Genomic DNA, 16,207 nt, shown 5'->3' with positions numbered 1-16,207 from the left:
TCAACAATCATGCTGAAACAACAGGCATAAGCTAGGACCATGCCAGCAAGCTAATAGGTAGATGACTCTACTTTGAATATTAAATCATACCAGGAGCCAACTTTCTTAAGAAAAACCATGGATATCTAGGATTACTTGACTAGTGTAAAATACAGTCGCCTGAAGAACTGTGTCGTATCTAAATACTATCACAGGCCCCGGCTATCTCAAACTGATAAGAGTATTCTGCCTTTTAAAAACAATCATTATTGCCCACATTATTAGTAGTATTAATGTTGTTAATAATATTGCACGCCGTGTCGAATAACTGCTTTTTGCTAGGTATGTGCACAGCATCAAGGGAGCCGGAGGGAGCTTTTACCCAGCCTCATGAGGAATGAATGAAGGTAGGAATTGGCCAGGATAAGGTGGAAGAACTTCCAGATACACGGACCAAGGTAGAGCAAGGGGCAAGGGCACGGGTGACAACACAGAGCTTTTGAGAATCACAAGCAGTCCACTGGTCTTCCTGCAAGGCAAGATACACTCAAGGACGAGCTCATGCCTAGGGCATGGCCAACCTTGGAAGGCTTCAACCAGTGAAGCAGGGTAGCTAATATGTTACTTAAATGAATCACTGACAACAGATAGTAGAAATTGTAAAGCCAGTTAATCATACATTAAGTATTTTAGGCTATTAGGCCAGGAATGGTCAAAACAATGTTATGGTAAGCCAAAACCAAACTCAGGGGAGCACAGAATGGGGAGGAGTGGGGGTTGTACCCTGCTATAAAACTCTAGGCTAGGAAATGCCAAGATTGTGTGTTATTAAGTCTAGGTGAAAAACTTAATCCCAGTAGTCCCAAATACCCAAGCTAGAGAGGCACAGGAAAGGACTGGTCAGCAACATCACTCCAGTGTTTTAAAAACTCAAAGAGTACATAAACTTGAGCTTATTTTGCCTGTTTTAGGAAATAAAGGAATATAATGGTACATGGGGATTTGAAAGAACCACGAACACATCAGAGAGCTCTTATGTTAGGTTGATTTATAAGTGCTGCTTTGGGCAGTTACACAGTTTGTTTACAATGAGGAGTTATTTGACTTTGAACATACTGTACATGGCAATTAGAAGTTGTCATGACAAGAGAAAACCATAGCTGGCCTGCCACAGCCAACATAAGAACCAGAAAACGGTAGATGAAATGAAGGAATAAAGGTGGGGTTTATTTCTTATTATAAAAGAAAAAAAATAATTCCTCAGCAGTCTTAACAAAGACATCAGGATACAAAATTACAAGTGTTTTGACCCCAGCCCTGTCCCCATCTCCACCAAGAGCAGAGGTAGGAGACAGCTGAAGCAAACAAGCAATTCTGTAAAAATTACCTAGAAACCCTATAAATTTGATTAAAATCTAAACTTCTATAATTTTGCTTTTTAAAAAATTTAATATCAAAAGGCCTGCTTTAGTGACATGCTGTTCCTACCAGAAAATAACCCCAATACCCCCTCTGTCAGTAACATGCTCAAGTTGACCAGCCAACTCTTATCTCTAAACCCATGTGGACAAGTGTCTGTCTTTTAAACCAAAGCCACAGAGATCAAGTGACTGCTAGAAACGTGTTAACTAATCCAGTGCCCACCTTCTCCAGAGGGTGGGCAGGGCAGAAACCCAGAAGTGGTCATGAGGACCTAACCCCAGAGCACCATCTTTCTAAGCACCACCTCCCTCACTCCCTACTCAAAAGGAGATGCTTGGTTTCTAATCCGGACTATTCATCTCAAATCTGGTGCCCCGTGACCTGGATGGATTTTTCCTTTAGCAAAACACACATAATCCACAAAACCATACATATAATTTTTTGTCTTTACATTTAAATATAAAAATACTATTCTGCTTTGTGTGATAAATCAAGGACCAAGCAACATGAACCTTTTCTTCTTTCAAGGTAGGGATATCCATCAGTTTATACTGAGCTTCGTGTTCAGAGCAGGGCATTTAGTCCCAAGCCAGGCTAGTCCCACAAGCAAGAGACCAAAGCCATTCTCTCTGATTCCCAACCCCTACCTTCTCTCCTAATTCCCACTTTTAATAGAAAAGTTGGTTATAACTTCTTAAGAAAAGTTTCCACCACAAGGGCAAGTCCTAACCTAACCAGAGGAAGTCAGGTCTTCCCCTTTCAGCTACCTCGAAGAAAAGTCCCCCTCCTGCAAACGTGTTCTGTCCGGATAGCTATGCCTATTGGACAGGTGCACCCCATTAAATGGAAGCAGTGGTTATGTTTCCCCACCCTCTTCCCCACTAATGCACTAAAAAGCTTCAGTGATAGGGAAAAAAAGGAGGGTAGGTGTGAAGAAATTAATAACTTGACCCATCTCTATCCCAGCCAAACAAAGAAAGCAAGATTAACTGGGCACAAGGAATGAAAAAAACGACCTTAATATTCCACCCTTTGAGTTACAATTGGGACAACTGGGAGAGGGGGAAGAGTTGGAGTGGGATGAAGAACTAGGAGGGGCTTGACAGCTAGAGGTCTAGTCCACTTAGTTTTTGTACTGGAAGGGCTCATCGCCGGTTTCATTGAGAAGACACGTGCGGATGAGGGCTTCTGTCACCGAAAAGGGGTCACAGTTGGCAGAGGGGCGACGGTCTTCAAAGTAACCCTTCTTCTCCTGGCCAACAGTCCGGGGAATGCGTATGCTGGCGCTACGATTGGCTACACCAGCAGAAAAGTCGTTGATGTTGGAGGTTTCATGGAATCCAGTTAGGCGTCGGGCATTGTCCAGGCCTCCCTTGGGATCATAGGCGCGGATGTGGTACTGGTGCCGCTTGCTTAGTTTCTCAATGGCCTCCTCGATGTACCTAGAAGAAACAGAAAAGATGGCAGTCCAACCTTGTCTCCAGGTATGGAGCCAAGAATGAAGTGCACCAAAATATGATACCAGTGGTACAAACACTTCATGAAGGCAGTGGCTTCGTCTTCTTACCTGTGTGTCTCAGTGGTCAGAACAGTGCCCGACAAGCAGTAGAAAGTATTTGTTGAAAAGACCAATCATTTGAAACTTTCTCCCCCTCATAAGCATTAAGCTTATCCACATGCCTGTATTATTAACTAATTTAGTTCTAAAAGATTTTCAAATGCATGAATTTGTCAACTTTTCCCTGTCACGACATATATGTCACAAATATATATATCAATGTTTATATAATGATATATGACTAATAATTATTTGTTATAATTTATATAATAATTATCACTGTGAATCAGAAGTATTACTTGGTATTTTTCAAATAGGAACAAAATGAGAATTTGAAGTCAAGTGTCAACAGCTAAGGTACGTCCAGACTGAGAAGTCAAGTTTACTTAACTCTGGTAAATATTTGCAAGTCATCCTGCAAAGGAGACTTTGCTGAGAGATTGATAAGTCTCTTCCCAAGTTTTCTGCCACAGGAGATTAAAGATGGCCCCAGCAGAAGGTACTCACTTCAGACCATTCTCCTCCCGCATGGCCTTGGTGCTGAAGTTGGTATGGCAGCCTGCACCATTCCAGTTCCCAGGAATGGGCTTAGGATCAAAGGTTGCTATCACTCCAAAGTCTTCACACACACGATGCAAGATGAAACGGGCCACCCAGAGATGATCTCCCATGCTGATTCCTTCACAAGGTCCAATTTGAAATTCCCACTAGAAACGAGAAGCTTGGCCATTAAAACAAAGCCAACTGCTCACTCCAACTCAGAAGCTCCTAAACCTGTTCTCTTCTCACCTCTCCTCCAACCCATTCTTAGGTTTTGGGTTAGTGAGTGGTGTATCAGCAGCCCTTACTAGCAAAAGTCCTATATGCACCTGCCTGCCCTTCATCATTGATGGACTGGAGCTATATTTACCTGGGCAGGCATGACCTCGGCATTAGTCCCCGCAATCTTGACTCCAGCATACAAGCAGGCCCGGTAATGGGCCTCCACGATGTCCCTGCCATAGGCTCTGTCTGCTCCCACACCACAGTAATATGGACCTACAAAAGCATCAAGACAAAACGCTAAGAGTCAAGAAATCCAGAGAATCCCAAAGTCAGAGATCAGAAGGCCCTTAAGCCTTGCCCTCTTGAATCACTATCCTTGCCTTCATCTGTAGGTACAGGGCAGGGGAGGGGCAACAGGGGAGTTCCTCTTCACCTGTGGGGCCAAAGCTTCCCCCTAAAACCTTACTTTATACATTTATATCCATTTTTGGACTTTGGTGATATGAGGGCTGTTTCGCCTTTACTGTATTATTTTGCTTGATTCAGAAAGTCACTCCCATCCCTGGGAAGGGGCATTCTGGAACAGTTAAGACACTTCTGGCAATTTCACCTCTAACCCAAGAAGACTTACCCTGGGGCCCCGGGAAGCCGTTGGAAGGCCAACCAAAGGGGTGCCCATCTGTCCCCATGAGGGTATATTCCTGCTCCATGCCAAACCAGGGGTGCTGGTTGCTCACCATGTCCATTATCCGTTTACAGGTGTGCCTCAAATTGGTCTCTAGAAAAAAGAGTGAACAATATGCCATCAGGGATCTGATGCTGAATACCAATGCTGATGGGAGAACAGTCTTTGGATTCTATACAACTGAGGTGTGCACTATGGGCTGAAATGACCCAGTATAGGCCTTCTTGGGATCACTGAGTCACTGAGTCAGAAAAATGAGAGAAGCTATAACTGTACATCTGTAGGAAGACTCTGCAAGACTTCAGTTTTAACTAAACTCAGTTACAACCAAGTCACATGAGAATGGATTTAGAACAGGGCAACTTTCACCTTATCTGCATTCTGGCCACCTCCCAAGCACCAAATGCCTGGCACTTAACCCTCTATTCACAAGACAGCTGCTTCTGGTTGTTAGATTTATTCTTCATTTCTCAGACACTTGGAGCCATTCTATAGTTTTTGAGAATCATTTCTCCATTGGTTTACATTTGTCCTGGCCTACATTCCAGGCAGGAGGGCTGTTACTGGGGACTCCAAGACCGGCAAACAGATCTGGACAAATCAAATGCTATTTTATGCTACCAACAGACAAGACCATAGAAAGATGGGCCATATTATCTCTTCCTCAAAGGAGAAGTTCAGGGAAGAGGCTCAATCACTCAGATTCTTAAAACAGTCATGAAATAGCCTAGTCTTCCCAATACTGATTGCAGAATGTCTCCTCCCTCCCCTTCACAGCATTCACAGATTGAGGAGAGGAATCTATAGCTGTGCTATACATACCTGCAGGCCTTCGATTGTACTTGAAAACTTCACACAACACCAGCTTGTTCGGGTCCTTACGGAAGGGGTCCCGAAACATGGCAGCAGGCACGAGATACATGTCACTGTTGGAACCTTCAGACTGTAAAGTACTAGAGCCATCGAAATTCCACTCAGGCAACTCTGGGGCAAAAAGAGGGAAAATTACATTTAAAACGTACAGGAGCTTTCCAAGCAATGCAAATACAGCCAGCCCTTCACTCACCTTCCCATCTCTAAAGATCTCTTTTCCAGGAAGTTATTAAGGCATAAATGCCATCATTAATATGTATACCCTGGCACCTGTACCTGATCCTACAGCCCTTCCTATCTGAGTTCCAAGTAAGACCACTGTACCACTTCCTTAAATACATCAGACACTCCCTTCCCAAATGTCTTCCAGGAGACAAACTGAAGCATTCTGTTACCATTACCAGCCTATCAGTCACTTAAAATACTGAGATAGTGAAGGATTCTGATTCTTCCATTAGGCAATGTGTCACTTCCTTCTTCTCATGCCCCCAGTGTATTCTGGCAAGTAATGTCCTTATTTTATAGATGAGGGAACAGACAACTAGAAGGATGACTTACTCAAGGATGTTCCCTTATTACCTATCCACCTTTCCCACTGTTTTAAAGACTGCTTTGTCTCTCTAGCTGACTGAGTTCTCTGAAGGCAGAGACCAGACTCTCACTTTGTATCTTCAGTGTCTGTGAACTATCTGCCACATAGCAAGTACACAATGTAGGCTTTGTATTATGATCATTCACTTATTCAAAAAGGAAAAGTAAGCTATCCTAAACTAGGTAGGAGGTGATACTTGGCCCCTTTCTGGAAGAGGGAAGACTATGGCTTGTTTTAGACTGAAAAATGAAGGTCACAACTATAATCTAACTGTAGCTCCTAGAGGGATAAGCAATTAAGACAGTTTAAGAATTTCCAAAAGTGCCATCAACTAAAAATAAGTCCTATTTGAAAACCATTTTAGAGCATTTGCTTCACATCTAGAAGCCCAGTGATGTGAGTATTAAGTACAGTTTTCTAAGAGTTTGTAAACTAGATGGCATTCTCAGGTTAGAGCAGTGGTTTTCTGAGGGTGCCTTAGAGTCAGGTAAGTGGGGATGCCCAGGTCGGCAATCTCTAAGCCCCATGCCAACTCTCCATAAACCAGACTTAGTTTTTCTTCAATACACTGGCCTACATGCACAATTCCATTTAAATAAAGGGTTCCATTGTTGCTCTGCTTTGAGGCAGTGTAGGAGCTTAATGTTGACTGAACGAAGTCTAGAAAGCCCTGCCTTAGAAAAGCTTTACAAACAGAATGAAGAGGCCTAATCCAGAGGCTGAGTCAAAGGCCCACCCCTCTGCAGATCCCACCCAGCGTGTGCTCCACTCCACATTGCTGTCTCACCTTCCACACACTTGGGCTCACTGTCCAGGGTCCGGGTCTTGCAGCGCAGTCCTTCTCCAGTACCATCGATCCAGATATACATGGCCTGGACTTTCTCACCCTGAGGCAGGGACATGTACACCTGCTTGATGCCTTTATTTAAGTGGGAACTTGCTGAGGTGGTCATGGTGGAAGGTGTTCTGGAGAGAGAAAAAAAATAACATTGTTAACGCCCACTCCAAACTGATCCCCTGCAAAAATGGCTTCAGAGGGACAACTGAATCAAAAGTTGTGAATCAAGGTGTAAGTGCCAACTCCTTCCCCTGTGGAAGTCAACACACAGAAAGTTATGTTTACTCACTCTTTCAGGGGGATTAGTTTTATAGTAGGCGAAAATCTCCTTTATAATAGGCTGTAAAACTGATCACCACCTTTTGAAGCAATTAACACAGATGCCTGCTAAAGAAAAGATCAGGCCCTTGGTAGTAACTCAATGCCTCTTGCATCTCTGAGCTCAAAGGCTTAAGTTCCACAGCTACTGCAGATCCCAGGCTTCCAAGTTGGAACTTACACTTGTGAGGACTGTCTATTCCTTCAGTGTAGCTGAGGTAACACTAAACTATCCAAATACTAATCTATCAGAAGAAACAAACCAAACCAATACACAAATTTACAAAACATAGAACTTCTTCCAATACAAGTAAAATCCAGCCACAGAACAGGCTTGGCTTCCAAGGTTTCTGTTTTTCTCTTTGCCTTTCATCCTAGCTGTGGTCTTAACTGAAACCCACAGCCACTCCCCACCAAAAGAAAACCCACTACACATTTAGATTTGATGAAACAAGGTTACAATATTTTTTTTTTAAAGGCTAGCAGTTTCCTACAACAAAAGCTGATTCAAACCAGATTCTAAGGGGCATGCTGCCATACTTTCCATAGGTCTCATGCAAAGTTTCACTTAAGATAGTGAGCAAGAATCACAACATTATGGAATTCCACAAGAAGACTTCAAGTAATTAGGAAATTTCCATTTCAAAATCAAAAAGATCTGGAATTTTAAAAGCTATAAGGCATACTAATAACTGCCAACCACTACCACAAAACCTCTGAAAGAACAGAAACTCTGAAGCCACAACAGCCAAAAAGGAAACGTTCCTCCCTCCGTGGCCCAGGATGGCTAGAAAGGGAACACATTGTTCTCCTCCAACGACTAGGGCAACGTTCTGAAGTACAGTGGCAAAGTTTCTATGGGCAACCGTCCATGTTTGCCCAGCTGAAAACATAACTGCTTCTCCCTCTGACAGCCTCACCACCCTTCCCCTTGGGGAAGACCAACACCCCAATATTGCCTCTAGAAGATTCAGTCGGCCAAATCCTGCCTCCCACCTCCGTCCCAGAACCCTTCAGCTCCCGCTAAAAGCTACAACCCACCTAGGCGGGCGGATCACCTGAGGTACGGAGTTCGAGACCAGTCTGGCCAATATGGTGAAACCCAGTCTCTCCTAAAAATACAAAAATTAGCCGGGCCTGGTGGTGCCCGCCTGTAATCCCAGCTACTCGGGAAGCTGACACAGGATAATCGCCTGAACCCTAGAGCTAGAGGTTGCAGTAAGCCGGGAGCTTGCACCACTGCACTCCAGCCTGGGCGACAGATCGAGACTCTGTCGGTGGGGGAAAAAAAAAAAAAAGCTACAACCCAATTTCTCAGCTGTCCTCTCCAACCTGTTACACCACCAACATCATGCACACTTCGTCCTAAGCCTGTTTCGGATCTCCTGCTCTTTTCCGTGAGCCAGTTGGATGCCAGCACTCTATCAACTGCTGCTGCCGTGGCGCCAAGTTTATGTGGGGGGAACGGATTCTGAAGCTTTTAGCCGTTTCTGCAGCTCTCACCAACTCCGGGGTCGTCCTCCCTGCTCCCTCACTCACCCCAGCCACAGAAAGTCAAGCGTATTGTTAGGGTTGCCCTCCTTAGCCCTTCTCTTTTTGGAGTGGCGTTCGCGCCTCTCCTCTTTCTCAGACTCGAGCTGGTCCAAGCACCGGAGCTTTCTGGGCGAGGGCGATGGAGAAGGGGACAGACAGCGGTCGACCCGGGGGGTGTCGAAACAGGCCGGTTGGTGGGTTAAGGTCTTAATCTTGACTCGAGATTTCTCGCCGGAGTTCACGGAGTAGGCGACGAAGCCGAAACAGTTGGAGGGCGACCCGGAGGAGTCTGACTTCTCGTCGTCTTCATAATTTTCATTGGTTGCTTTCTTCGTGAACTTGCGGCTGGGGGAGGATCCCCGCTTCCCGCCCCCGAGGGAGTTGTAATTATCCACTTTGAAAGCAGCCCCTTCCCACTGAAATGTCCCTAAAGCGGGCGCCCCGCCCCTCGGGCCCCCGTCTGAATCTCAGGGCCTCACGGAGGTGGCCATACCCCGCCACCGAGGGGTTGCGGGGTCCCCGGGGAGGGTGGGGGCGCAGGCCGGAGGGACCGCGCGCTGCTGCTGCCTCGGCCCGGCCCAGCTTCTCCACCGACTGCGCCGAGGCCCGGGCTCTCCATTGTTCGGTCACACTGGAAGGCCCCCGGGACCCCGAGGCGGGAGCCGGCCGCGCAAACAACGCTCACTGTTACACGCCGCAATCGAGGCGTCTCAACGATCGCCAGAACCACGACGACTGCCCCACCACGAGGAAAGCAGCGAGGCGCCCGCGCCAACCAAGCGCCTTGTTTGCGCTCTGCAGGGGACCGCACCGCCACTCCATCCACAGCGCAAACACCACTGTGAGCCCCAGGGCGCGGGCCAGCCCAAAGGCCTCCAGGGGCGGCGCTTGGGCCGCAAGTAGTGAAAAGAAGATCAAAACAACTCACCCCGCCCTTCCCAGAGCCTGGCCAAGGGCGCGCCCCACCAGCGCCAGCCCCGGAGGGTCCAAGCCATCGGCGGCGGAAGCACGCGGGAGGAGGACTGGAGCCGGACCTCAGGCCCGGGCCAGAGAGGCCGCAGCGTAGGGCTGGGACTGGAGGGGCAGGCGGCCGAAAAAGGAGGCTGGGTGGCGCGCCTCGCGGGGTAGCAGGGGCGGCGCGTGTCGCTTGGGTGCCACCGGGCCGTCCGGGGGCTTACCTGGGCGCCGAGCAGGCGGGCGGGTAAAGGCAGGCCGCGAGAGCGAGGTTAGGAGGAGAGGAGGCCGTAGTGCTGCTCACACGCTTCGCTCTTCTCCCACTCTCGACTCTGCAAGGCCGCTCGCGGCCCCGCACCCTTTATCCGCGGCCGGGGGCCGCCCCCGGTGCCCTGATTGGCTCCCAGCGGCCGGGAGCCCGGGCCGATCAGCTGATGCATTCCCCGGCCCCGCGGCCATTGGGCGAGAAGCCCGGCGGGCGCCGCTGGGGTGGGGGCAAGCGAGCTGGGAAAGAAAGAAAGAGAAAGGGGCGTGGGGGAGGGGCAGGGCGGCGTGGGGGAGGGGAGCGGAGCCGGGAGGGCGGAGGGCGGAGGGCGGAGGGCGGAGGGCGGAGGGCGGAGGGCGGAGGGCGGAGGGCGGAGGGCGGAGGGCGGAGGGCGGAGGGCGGAGGGCGGAGGGGCGAGCTGCTGCCAGGCCGGGAAGCCTTCGCTCGCCGCCCGCCCGCCCGCCCGCTCGCTGGCCCGCCAGGTGCCACCCGACGGCCCCCAGCCCGGGGCCCCGAGGCTCCCAGCAAAGCGCCCTGGACCTCTGCCCTGCAGTCTTTACGGGCAATAGTTTTACGAGGAGCGCTCCATGGGGAAATGCGGAACCAGGGAAACCGAATTTAGCCTTTTGTTACGAGGGAGCCTCCGAGCCCCGCTTCCCGCGGGCAGGGGTTAGCTTGAGAGGGAGCGCGGGGCGCGGGACCCGGGGGAACCTTGGGCGGGCCTGGGCTAGCGTGGGTGCCAGTTGGGCCTGGGGACGGGTCCGGGTTCCCAAAGCCTGGAAGAGCCGCCCGCTCCGGCTCTGTTGGCTCTGGGGAAATAAACAGAACTCTGCCATTTCACATTTGAAATCAACGTGCTGTGTCTCTAATTTCACAGAGGATTCTGGAGGGCGGTAGAAACTAAGTCTGGAGACCTGTGTCATACCGCTGGCCAGACCCTAGGCAGGTCTCTCAGGGCCCAAGTTTCCTCATCTGCAAAATAAAGTGATCATCGAAAACGATCTGTGGAACCGCCCACTAGATTTGAAATTCTGTGTGCAAACTGCCCCCTGAGCAGCCGAAAGGAAATCGAGGTGTTCACTTGCCCCTTTCGAAGTCCAGAAATTGTCAAGAAATGTCTTAAACGAATTCTCCCTGGTTTTGCTTTATCAAGTGCGGCTTCTTGTTAATCTGGAAAATGGGAATACATACCTCTCCTCTCAGCTTGCCGTGATGGTTGGGAAAATGTGTATGTGAACACAATCTTGAAATGGATGTTTGTCAGCAGATGCACAATAATTATATGTGTACCTAGAGACACAACATAGGTAGATAGGTAGGTAGGTAGATATTGCTATCCGTACTGTTACTCGATCATTTTGTTTTTAGTGCCTGAAATCTACCTGATGGTGTCCAGCTTTTATTGCTTCTTTCAGTTTAAAGAGCAAGAATTTATGTTTCCAGTGCCTTTGGAAGAGGAAGGGAAGAAGTTTGTTCTTCTGGTTGTTTTGTACCGCAAATATGGAAAAGAAATGTTGCCTGCGACCACATACACATAACTTGGCTTCTTTGGTCAACACCCTTTCCTTTAAGAGTGTATAACACTGTAGTACTTTTAAATGACAGATGCAGCATTCATCTCAAACAGGGGTTTTTGGGATGTTTCAGACTGGTGACATTTTGGATTGTGTAGGTTGCCTTACAAATTCCTCGTTAAATTTCAGTGCTGCCCCTTGAAGCATTCCATTGTGGTGGCTACAGGCACGGCTGCAGGTCAGGCAAACCTAGGTTCAAATCCGGGCTTTCCCTTCATACCAAATCACTAGCCACATGAAGCCTGTTTTTTTGTCTATAATAAAAGAGGGGTAATAATTGTTACCTTATAAAAGGATTAATTGTGATAGTACATGCAGAAGAGATTGAGTAGTCCCTGGTGCATCCTAAATGTTTAGAAAACAGCAATTATAATTATCATTGGCCAAGTTCTATAATCTGAGGTGACTGGATTCTTTCTTTCCCTGTAGCGACTTTTGAATACAACTTTTCTGACTCAGTGTAATGCTTTACCATTCATTATATCGAACTGGACTTAACCTTGGTAACACAGTGCGCGGTCTTCATTTCTTTCTGTAAAGCTGTGAGTTTAAATGGTTGAGGAAGGGAAGCAAAGGAGGAGAAAAGTGACGTTTTTATTTTAAAAGATGTTTTTAATCATTTCCAGATACCAAACTACCAAACCATAAGCCAGAGCCTCTGCTGCACACACCACCAGCACCTGAGGTGGGGATGGCAAACATAACAGAGAACGGAATGGTAAGGTGGGAGTCCAGTTCTGCAGGCTTACAGTGTTTCTGCCATTTGAGTGCCTGCTTCCCTTGCTAGATGTCTTGACCTCATTGAGCAGTTTATTCATTGTCATATCCCGCAGTAGTGTCCAGGGTGAGTGTTCAATAAATGATATTTGTTAACCACACAGAAGTGACTGTGGCACTATCAAGAGAACACGTGCTTTGAGCTGCTTTTCTGGTAATGGAAATGGATTTGCTTTGATCCATTCATGTGACCAGGGGCACGCTTTGTAAGGTTAGGAACGTAATACCTATATAATGACCACTGACTCTTTCAGGAGTGAACAAGAGGTCTTGTCCTCCTCGGCCAACCCCACATTTACTTAAAGTGACGAAATTAGGGCCCAGATGAGTCCAAGAACTGACCAGGGAGGCTTGAGCATAGGCAAGAAGTAAAAGCGGAAGAAAACCCTTAACTGGTTCGCCCCCAGAAACCCAGACTGTACTTTTAGAGAAGTTAAAAGTAAAACAGCTTGTTTCATCCAGTTTGACTTTGCTGTGTCTGCTGCCCTTTCTTCTCCCTCCCCTTCTTCCCTAAATTGCCACCCACCCCCATTCTTCACCCCCACCATAAAAAGAGCATTAGAATGCTTGAACCCATGAACTTTTCTGTTTCTTGGTACACACCGTATCAGTGCTGACAAGAGGTTCCATTGCATGTGCTTTGAAGTCATGTTTTTCTCTCTTAGAGTAGAATTGCCATGTCCAAGGGGTGGGTGGAGTGGGAGAGCAATTACAGGGAAAGATTTTGTTCCAAATCTGCAGAAATAGCCTGAGATTAAAAGTATTTCTTCAATGTTATTCTGCTGCCTGAAATAAATGCTTTGTATTAGGATTTTGCTCTACCCCCAAATCTTATCTCTATTAGGAAACAACTTTTTCTCTCTTTTTTTTTCTTTTTTGAGACAGAGTCTCACTCTGTTGCCCAGGCTGGATGCAGTGGCGCGATCTTGGCTCACTGCAACCTCCGCTCACTGCAACCTCTGCCTCACAGGTTCAAGCAATTCTCCTGCCTCAGCCTCCTGAGTAGCTGGGATTAGAGGCGTGTGCCACCATAGCCAGCTAATTTTTTGGTATTTTTAGTAGAGATGGGGTTCAGCATATTGGCCAGGCTTGTCTTGAACTCCTGACCTTGTGATCCGCCCGCCTTGGCCTCCCAAAGTGCTGAGATTACAGGCGTGAGCCACCGCACCCGGCCCTGTCTCTGTTTTTTAAAGGGTCCATTCTCACTCTGCAAGTAAGAAATCCTTTACCTGGCGATCTGGAGTGCCTTCCCAGGGCCTCTGTGGTTGCCTTGTACACATTCGACACGAAATTTAGGGTAGGGTTCACACCGAACAAACCTTTTCTGTTTAGGAAATGGAATTTTCCCTGCGTATGAATGATTTCAACAGGCATTCCGGGAGACCTTTAAATCATGTTAAAGAGACACAATTGAGACTCAGCGTTGGGGAACACCCTGGAAACCCAACCCAGAATTGTATAATATTCTTTTAAAAATTATTATTATGTAATAAACCAACATCAATTCTTTCCAAAAGAATGGACCATAGTAGAATCTTAAACCAAATCAAAATAATAATAATAAAAATGAAGAAGAAATGAAACAGTTCTGGAATTTGATAGCATTATTCTTAAACCATAATTTAGGGACAAGCTGTAGTTGGCCAAGCTTTCAAATTTCACTTTATACAGTTAGAGAAGGAAAGACTACATTATACTTCAGTTCAATAACTAGCATCGAGAATGGAGGAATTGTTCTTTATAGTCTTTGATTGTTTGGTATTTTTCAGTTCAGGACAGGAAATTGGAAATTCAAGTCTCAGCCATATCTCTAGCCTGATTTGAGTTTTGTAGGATGCCTACTGAAATCAGTCAAATACAAGGAATGCTTCATTTCCCCAACTGCATGTTATGATGGAAGGTTTGGGTCTATTTGAGCTCTACCCTGAATCATGTCTCTAGCAGGAAACTACGTGGAAAGTTGGGAAGAATCAAGTTCAACTTAGTTAACAACATGGGGAAATATGTCCTATTGAGAAAATTAAAGCCTTACAATTCTAGAATTAGATCTTCACATCATTCTATCTTAAAGAGGAGGAACTGAAGCTTAGATAAATCATAATAACTTGATGAAGTCACATGAGGGCAGTATTTTAGAGCCTAATGAATTTTCAAGGTGCTGTTCTTTTTCTATTCCCTTTCCTTTAGTCTCTTTGGTCTGTGGATGATCTATTCCAGGGCCACCATCTCTAAAATACTGAAATTCCTACAGTCCTCACTGAGGGAGGTGCAGAGGACAGGAACCAACCATTTCCCTCTCAATCTTGGGTGTGCTTACCCAGTGACTTCCGTATAGCAGACACGTAATATATATTTTCTTTGTGAATAACTAAATTACCAGAAAAAAAAAAAAACAACACCGTAGGACAGATTCTCTTTGAAAGACTCTTTGGAGATCATTTTTCACATCTGATAATCTGCCTCCGGTTTCATTGTTTTGTGAATCTGAGGTTTTTGTAGATACATTTAGTCCTTTATTCTCAATTTACACTGTACAGATCTTTGTTCTGCAGATTGGAACATTATTGAAGCTAATTAAAAAATTTAGGGAATTTAGCATTCTGATCAAAAAATTATTTAGATCAGAGTATGTGCTTTAGTTGGTACCATTCCCAAAGAAATCCTCAATGGGATCCACAGCCCTTCCTCCCCTCCCACCTCATTAGTTAATTTGGATCCCTGTTTATTTCACATTCACTCGCCAAATTTTAATGGGAAACAAACAGCCCTAGGGTATGTTTTCCGGATGCTTGGGCAATTCTTAGTCCGGTTCTGGATGTTTCCTCTCCTTTCTCCTCTCCCACTTCTTTTAAACCCGTTCTGGGGAGACTTGTTTACTGGGGTTGGAGAATCAGAAGCTTGGCCAGGGTGGTGTGAACCTAGTGCCCTCTGGTGGAATTTTGTGAGAATGACAAACTTCTCCCCAAAAGCTTGAGTGTTTTGAGTTTTTTCTTGAGTAGCCTTTAGTGGGAGGACCTTTCTGTTACATCTTAAATCTAGTAAGTTAATAACATGCAGGCTTATTGCCTACACTGAATATTTGAGAGCTATTATGTTGGGGGTATCACTTGATTACCAGAGGTTTATTGTTATAGAATTAGGCCTCATTACAGGAAACAGGCAGCTAAGTGTTTGTGCTTTTTCATCCCCTCCCGTCAATGTGTAAGAGAGGTAAAGAGAAAAAGAAGGCTCCCAAAGAAAAGTAATTGAAAAAAGTCTAGGAACCAAGAGTAAAGGGGAAATGGCAAGCATTAGAAGCCTTGGTCACAAACAAGTCTTATCCCCAGCACTTGCTCTGGATCTGAGCCCAGAAATGTAAGACCCTGCCAGAAGTTGAGAGTCTGCCAGATTCTCACCCCCTAGGGGAGATGGGGGTCGGGGTAGAGGACAGAAAGTGTTGCATAAACACACTCCTAAGGGAGGTCTAGGGTGTTTACACTGTACTGTTTGCTTCACCTGGGCTTTCTGCCTGGCTGACTTTCTTTCTTTCTCTTTTCTTTTCTTTCTTTTTTCTTTTTTTATTTTTAGACATAGTCTCACTCTGTCATCCAGGCTAGGGTACAGTGGTGCAATCTCAGCTCACTGCAACCTCCGCCTACCAGGTTCAAGTGATTCTCCTGCCTTAGCCTCCTGAGCATCTGGGATTATAGGTGTGTACCACCACGCCTGGCTAATTTTTGTATGTTTAGTAGAGACAGGGTTTCACCATGTTGACCAAGCTGGTCTCGAACTCCTGACCTCAAGGGATCCGCCCGCCTTGGCCTTGCAAAGTGCTGGGATTAGAGGCGTGAGCCATCTTTCTTTCTTCTTTCTTTCACAATTTCATTTTTTTCATTTTGAGATAACTTGCTTCTCCATTGCCATTAGCAAAGTCATTGTGGCCCAGAGGACACAGTCACGCTTGCGTCAGACACACCTGCACTTAAATTCCTGTCTTGCTTCATACCAGCTGTGAGACTTGGGCAAGTCAACCTGCTGGAGTCTCAGTTTTCTAGAGATTCCTTATAGAAACATCTGTGAGGATTAAAAACAATA

The 16,207-nt window shown here is 46.4% G+C and overlaps 1 protein-coding gene across 3 annotated transcripts; it reads right to left on the bottom strand.

Annotated features, from left to right (window-relative positions):
• Window positions 1–1,010: 1,010 nt before the first annotated feature.
• Window positions 1,011–10,039, bottom strand: GLUL (glutamate-ammonia ligase). Of its 3 annotated transcripts, XM_025398517.1 has the most exons (8): window positions 9,742–10,027; window positions 8,570–8,925; window positions 6,662–6,840; window positions 5,232–5,393; window positions 4,356–4,502; window positions 3,870–3,997; window positions 3,467–3,666; window positions 1,011–2,843 (listed from the first exon to the last, which is right to left on the bottom strand). In XM_025398517.1, exons 3-8 carry the CDS (start codon window positions 6,825–6,827, stop codon window positions 2,525–2,527), a joined length of 1,122 nt encoding a protein of 373 aa, XP_025254302.1. In that variant the 5' UTR covers window positions 6,828–6,840; window positions 8,570–8,925; window positions 9,742–10,027; the 3' UTR covers window positions 1,011–2,524. The 3 variants fall into 3 exon arrangements, with proteins under 3 accessions (XP_025254302.1, XP_025254294.1, XP_025254308.1); XM_025398509.1 differs by lacking the exon at window positions 8,570–8,925 and having other exon boundaries at window positions 9,742–10,039; XM_025398523.1 differs by lacking the exons at window positions 8,570–8,925; window positions 9,742–10,027 and adding an exon at window positions 9,057–9,149.
• Between the last annotated feature and the right edge of the window lie 6,168 nt (window positions 10,040–16,207).

This window comes from Theropithecus gelada, chromosome 1 (assembly GCF_003255815.1).
Source record: "Theropithecus gelada isolate Dixy chromosome 1, Tgel_1.0, whole genome shotgun sequence".
NCBI lineage: Eukaryota > Metazoa > Chordata > Mammalia > Primates > Cercopithecidae > Theropithecus > Theropithecus gelada.
Note: the sequence above shows the minus strand (reverse complement) of the source record. Positions and strands in the feature narration are given on the sequence as shown.